Genomic DNA, 6,684 nt, shown 5'->3' with positions numbered 1-6,684 from the left:
ACTTTTTTCAAGTAACGAGTAAAGTAAGGGATTACTATTGCAAAAACGGTAATTAGATTACCGTTACTTTCCCGTAGGAACGCTGCGTTACTGCGTTACTAAAACCGTGATTTTTTGCGAGAATGTCTCATGACAGTGACGTAAGCGAGTGCGACGTTCGTGACAACAGCTGTGTGCAGATCAACAATGGATCACATATCGAGTGCAGAGAGAGTATGAGCGTGCAGCGTTTAAAGCGTGGAAGTACTGACCTTACTTTGAGTTTGATTCCATAAAAAGTGACAAAAACATTAGTGTCCGCTGTGCGTGGGAAGAAAACTTCTTTTTACAGCGAAAAAACCCCTAAACTTCCAACAAGCACCGAGTAGCTACGACGTAATGGGAAACTCACAGAGAAACTCGCGGATTCTTCCACTGACCGCGGCACACCTGCACCAGGGTAAACCTCCGCCTACCCCACTCCTGCTTTACAGGTGAAAATAGAGCAACAGGACCGCTGAGTCTTTGACTTTATTTATTTTCTGCTGTGTTTTACTTGCATCTATTTGAAAGAGTGAGTGTAAACACAAAAAATATTTTATTTTATGTGCTGGAATGTGCAGAAAATAGGTTTAAATGTTAAACTAATTTCTTCCAGTCAGAGAATGTTGCATATAATTAAATTTTTGCTTGATGCATAAAGTTAAAAGATTAAAACTAATAAAACAAGTTTTAAAAAGAGACTTTTCCATTTGATTACATTTTGTATGATGGATTATGCAGAAAAAGTAGAATTGGGCTGAAAGATCTATCGCTTTATCACCTATTCAGGTTGTAAATCGTGTTTTTAAAAAGTAACTAAGTAACTAAGTAATTAATTACTTTTGAAAATAAGTAATCAGTAAAGTAACGGGATTACTTTTTTGGGGGAAGTAATCAGTAATTAGTTACTGATTACTTTTTTCAAGTAACTTGACCAACATATAAATGCAACTTGAATCTTTACTGAAGCTCAGTGTTTGGCACAGAGTTCATGTTCACTGCTGTAATAACTAATAATGATTAATAACTATAATATTGGCCATATTATATTTACATTACCAAAGTGAGATGACTTTAGTCTCATGAACAACATTAGCTAATTGTTATTTACTAGCTAATCTTAATGACTGTTCAGTACAGAAATGAAGCCCAATAATCATGTTTTACAGTCCTGTGGTCTTAGCCTCAGATACTCAACTAATCAAATCAAAGCTCATGTAAACAAACAACTGAACAAAAGATTTTCTCCTTCATTTCTGTCAAACAAAGCTGTATGACACGTTTAGTATCATGGTTGCTTGGCAACCTGAGCAGCGCGACGGAGGCCAGACCGTCCCATTTCACAAGCCTCTCACTTCCGACCATAGCGGTCTTTGAGTAGGCGGCCCTTGTGGACCGTTAAGGCTGCAGAACCTGAATCAGGATACAGCCAAGCTCTGTCTCTGTCTCTGATCTTTACTGCTTCATTTCTCTGTTGTCTTTGTCATCAGTCCAATGACACAAGAATCAGAGGTTTAACAGTGTGTGGCTCCCTCTAGTGGATGTTGTGGAGTATTCTGTTGTCTTTGCTCCAAAGGTTTTTGTACAGAGTTTTGCTGTTTCCTGTCACTGTGGGCCGCAGAGCACAGTAGTACACAGCAGAGTCAGACAGCTGAAGCTTCTGGATCTTCAGAGGAACTGATCTGATGCTGGAATCCAGTGTGGAGGAAAATCTCTCCTTGAACTCGTCTGCTGTGTTTCCATCATCCCTGCTAACACGACTCAGGATGAATTTGGGGCTGTTGTTTCCATCCTGTTTGTACCAGAAGAGATAATTAGTGCTGCTGTTATACTGACAGCCAAGTGTCACTGTGCCTCCTGCAGCAGCAGTCTCTTCTCCTTTTGCTTGCAGCACGTTGTCTTTTTGTGCTCTGCATTCTGTAAAACACCAACAAACAGTATCAGTGTGCTGTTAAAGAATCACGTCAATGTTGATATCAAAGAAACAGAGTTGTGTTCATACCGAGGCACATAGCAGCCAGCAGCACTGAGATGAACAGAGGCGTCATATCTGCAGTGTAGAGTAACTGTGAGCTACAGCAAGTATAAAGAAGCTGTGATCTCTCTGTTTAGTCTTCATCAACACTAAGTTGGTGGATTAGAAGGAGGAGCCTGATCACAGTGACAGGACTCGTTCACAGCCCTGTGTTATTCCCCCTGCTGACAGCTTCACACTCAGCACGTCTTTCTGCTGCTCTGCTTTGCTTGGAGATCTTGTCTTGGATGTAGGTTTGTAGGTTCTCAGTCATCCAGGTCGTGGTAGTCTTAGGAGCTTGAAAGGACGGCGGCTGGACTTCATTATATTATCTGAAGGCGTCTCAAAGCTCATCCAAGAAGCTTCTTCAGTTCTAAATCCAAATGGTGGAGAGTCCCAGGGACTTAAAGCCCAGTGGGAGTTGCCCTTTTAGAAGGTCATTGATCCATGATTAATAATGTTTGTCATCACGAGCCAAGGTGGGAATCATCACCACCAGAGGTTCCAGTGAAACCATTCTGAGACCTCATCCTTTCATCTGATCTATTGAGATCACCTGACACAAGATGTGAGTGGGGGTGAGGCGTCTGGGAAGGATCTCACACTACACTGTAGGTAGCAGACGGTTGGCGCCATAAGCCCCGCCCTCTATTTAAAGGGGGTCGTTCACAGTGGACACAGATGCTTCTTTCACTCCTCTTTCAAACCATCTGTCCTCTCTGCCCAGAATGTGAACACTGGCATCCTCAAGAGTGATTTGACCTTTAGGTGCAGATGTATACCTGAGTCTTGTCCTCTTCTATGTGTCCTGCATTTATCGAGTGGCTGTTTGTTTTCTCCAGTGTAGAGGTGTGAGCACTCCTCACTCCACTGTCTCTCTGCTGGACAGTCTAACAGATAGACTTTGCCCAATGTGTCCACATGTGTACAATCAAACATAGATGTTATTCATTGCCTGCAGGTGTCCCTGCTGGAGCTGCAGGAGTTTTCCACAAAAGCTTCAGCTGATTGCTGTCACTGCAACATGAATGAAACAAAGAAAAGAAACTGTTTGACTCTGACTTACCTGGTTATTTTCTTTATGATTACAATTTGTGCACCATTAACCACTAAATTAGGAACATTATTGTCAAGCTCCTGCTTCACTGACCCAGTGTTCTGTGCATTATTGTTCAGGTTTATTCATTTATATAGCACATTTACAAACAACAGGGTTGATCAAAGTGCTTAACAATCAGCAAAAAACAGCAAGAGATTAAAAGTTAACAAACAAACACACCAACAAACATCAAAGGTGACATAAAACAGGCCTGATGATAGTTAAAACTCATTTGATCCAAAAGTAAAAAATTGAGTTTGAAGACGCGATTTAAAAGAAGTACAGACTCAGAAGTGCGAACAGAAGCAGGGAGACTATTCCAGAGTGTAGGTGCTGCAATTGCAAAGGCCCGATCACCTCTGGACTTCAGCCGGGGTCTAGGTTGCTCTAAGAGCATCTGGCAAGAGGATCTTAGTGCCCTCCTGGGGTCATACAGGTGGAGGAGTTCAGTCAGCTATCTGGTGCCAAACTGTTTACAATTTTAAAAGTATGCAAAGAATTTTAAAATCTATACGGTGTTTGACAGGGAGCCAGTGCAAATTAGCCAGAAGTGGGGTGATATGATCAAACTTTCTGGTACCTGTTAGAAAGCGTGCAGCAGCATTTTGAAGTAACTGCAAGCGGTAGAGGGAGGATTGTTGGAGGCCCAGATACAGAGAGTTACAGTAGTTCTGTCTACAGGTGATAAATGCATGAATGAGTTTTTCAAGTACTTTTAGAGGAATACAGGGCTTCGCCTTTGATATCAAACACAACTGATAAAAGCTTGTTTTTACCACTGAGGACACTGGCTTCTCCAATTTCAGAGAGCTATCCAAAAACACTCCAAGGTTTCTTACCGTGTGAGACAGATGCTGGCAAGAGGACCAAGGTGTCTGTTCACTGACCCAGAGGGGTATGACTGTCAGAGACAATTACTTCAGTTTTATGTTCATTCAAAGTGAGAAAGTTTTGTTATAAACAAACGTTAACATCATGAAGACAGCTGAACAAAGGTTGTAGTGGGTCAGAGACATCCAAGTTCAGGGGGAAGTAAATTTGGATGTGGTCGGCATAGCAGTGGAAGGAGATGTTATATTTGTTGAAAGTAGAGCCCAAAGGCAGCATGTACAGGCAGAACAAAGTAGGACCAAGAACAGACCCCTGCACTCCACAGTGGACAGGGGCAGAAGAAGAAAAGTACTGGCCCATAGCAAGTCCTCTCTGAAAGAGATGATTTAAACCAAGATAGTACTGTGCCTTTCAAATCAAATCAAATCACTTTTATTGTCACATCACATGTGCAGGTACATTGGTACAGTACATGTGAGTGAAATTCTTGTGTGCGAGCTTCACAAGCAACAGAGTTGTGCAAAATACAATAATGTAAACAAGCAAAATACAAGAATGGCTACATCTGAAACTAATAAATATATGTACAATATATAATAGTATATGCATTTCTGGATGTGTATACTAAATATTTTTCTACGTGTGTGTGTGTGTGTGTGTGTGTGTGTGTGTGTGTGTGTGTGTGTGTGTGTGTGTGTGTGTGTGTGTACACATATTTTACAAATTAAATAGAGTAAACAATAAATAAAATATATAAAAATATACAGAGTTGAGACATGTGCAAAACAGTGGCATTACTGTACAGTATGGAGTGCATAATGTTGAAGTTCCAGTAGTGAAGCTGAGGTGTCTATGACGTGTTCAGCAGTCTGATGGCCTGGTGGAAGAAGCTGTCTCTCAGTCTGCTGGTACGGGACCGGATGCTGCAGAACCTCCTTCCTGATGGAAGCAGTCTGAACAGTTTATGGCTGGGGTGACTGGAGTCCTTGATGATCCTCCCCGCTTTCCTCAGGCAGCGCTTCCTGTAGATGTCTTGGAGGGAGGGAAGCTCACCTCCAATTATCCGTTCAGAGCACCGCACTACTCGCTGGAGAGCTTTGCGGTTGTAGGCGGTGCTGTTGCCATACCAGGTGGTGATGCATCCAGTGAGGATGCTCCAAGGCACGGAGAGGAGGAGAGGAAAAAAGTGTGACCGCCTTCGTCAAGAGCAAGAGAAGAGCAGAGGTCAAATCAAGTAAAACCAAAACCACAGAGCAGCATGAGTCGACAGTTAAAAGTAAATAAGTAAAAACTCTTACTAAAGCCGTTTCTGTACTGTGGCGAGGTTTAAAACCAGACTGGAACTTTTCACCAACATCGTTAGCGTCTAAGAAGGACTGAAGTTGCTTAAGAACTACTTTTTCCAAATTTTTAGACATAAAAGGGAGTTTGGGAATTGGCCTGTAACTGGAGAGAGATTTTTCTTCTTAATAACAGGTTGTACAACAGCATGTTTCAAGGCAATCGGCACACAGCCTGATGACGGTTCAGCAATGGTAGAATATCAGGCCCAATGGTGTTAAAAGCTTCCTTGAAGATGCAGGAGGGAAGAATATCATGCAGGGATTTAGAAATTCTAAGGTGACCAACTATCGCCTTTAAGGTGGAGAAAGACACCGGCTCAAACTGATGAAAACAATCTGAACTTGAGAAGCAGGAACTTGGCCAGCCAATGTCGGCAATTATGGAGGCCTTAGGGCTGAGATTTTATTAAAATTTTATATAAAAGTAAATCATTAAAAACTCTTACTAAAGCCGTTTCTGTGCCGTGGCGAGGTTTAAAACCAGACTGGAACTTTTCACCAACATCGTTAGCGTCTAAGAAGGACTGAAGTTGCTTAAGAACTACTTTTTCCAAAATTTTAGACAAAAAAGGGAGTTTGGAACTGAGAAGCAGGAACTTGGCCTTTTATCAGTGAAATACTGTAGGAAGTTATCACAGAGTGCGGGGGAAGCATCTCTATGAGTCATGACATCAGGGTTAATCATAGAGTTAAAGATTTTAAAAAGGACTCGAGGCTTGTGACTGATTGTTGTAATTATACCTGACAGGAAGGTAGACTTGGCATCTTTAACAGTCTTTTGAAGTTTGTCCTTTTTCCATTTTCTCTCAGTGCGACGGTAGTAGGTAGACGGTAGGTAGTTTGGTTCAACCAGGGTTGACGTAACAGTTTAGTCCTTAGAGGAGCCACGGTATCGAGAACAGAGGAGCAAGCTGAGTTAAACAGATGACTGAGCTCATCAACCGAAAGATCCTCATTACTGTTAGCATCACAAAGGACAGAGTTGGTAAAAGCAGCAGAGAAAGGAGCAGTGATCTGGGAATTAATCGTGCACCATTGGTGCAACAGACCCACACCGCTCAGCTCCACGTTACAAACTGAAACGTTGTTGTTATTCTTTGATTTCTCCTTTGTCTATAACTTCTTGTATTCTGAGTTCTGTTTTTGAAATCTAGTTCTTAGGTTTAGTTCTGTGCCCAGACTGTTTCCTGTTTTACTTTCATGGTCAGTTATAAAATATACTAAATGTGAGATGTTTGTTTATCAGAAGCTTTTGCTGTTTGACTGTATTCACTAATTTGTTTCATGTCTGAACGTTCCTGCAGTTGGTTTGTGGTTGATGTGGATTTGCTGCTCATGTGAATCCTCCCACAGTGTTTCATTAGCAGCTGTAACCA

At 41.8% G+C, this 6,684-nt stretch overlaps 1 gene segment (V, D, J or C); it reads right to left on the bottom strand.

The window, feature by feature from the left end:
- Nucleotides 1–1,459: 1,459 nt before the first annotated feature.
- LOC121813916 lies at nucleotides 1,460–2,190 on the bottom strand. The segment is given in 2 exon segments: nucleotides 1,460–1,938; nucleotides 2,024–2,190. Coding segments are annotated over 2 exon segments (429 nt in total).
- Nucleotides 2,191–6,684: the final 4,494 nt, after the last annotated feature.

The sequence above is a fragment of the Haplochromis burtoni genome, unplaced genomic scaffold (genome assembly GCF_018398535.1).
Source record: "Haplochromis burtoni strain Fernald_Lab_line unplaced genomic scaffold, NCSU_Asbu1 Contig_3496, whole genome shotgun sequence".
In the NCBI taxonomy this organism is placed as follows: Eukaryota; Metazoa; Chordata; class Actinopteri; order Cichliformes; family Cichlidae; genus Haplochromis; species Haplochromis burtoni.
Note: the sequence above shows the minus strand (reverse complement) of the source record. Positions and strands in the feature narration are given on the sequence as shown.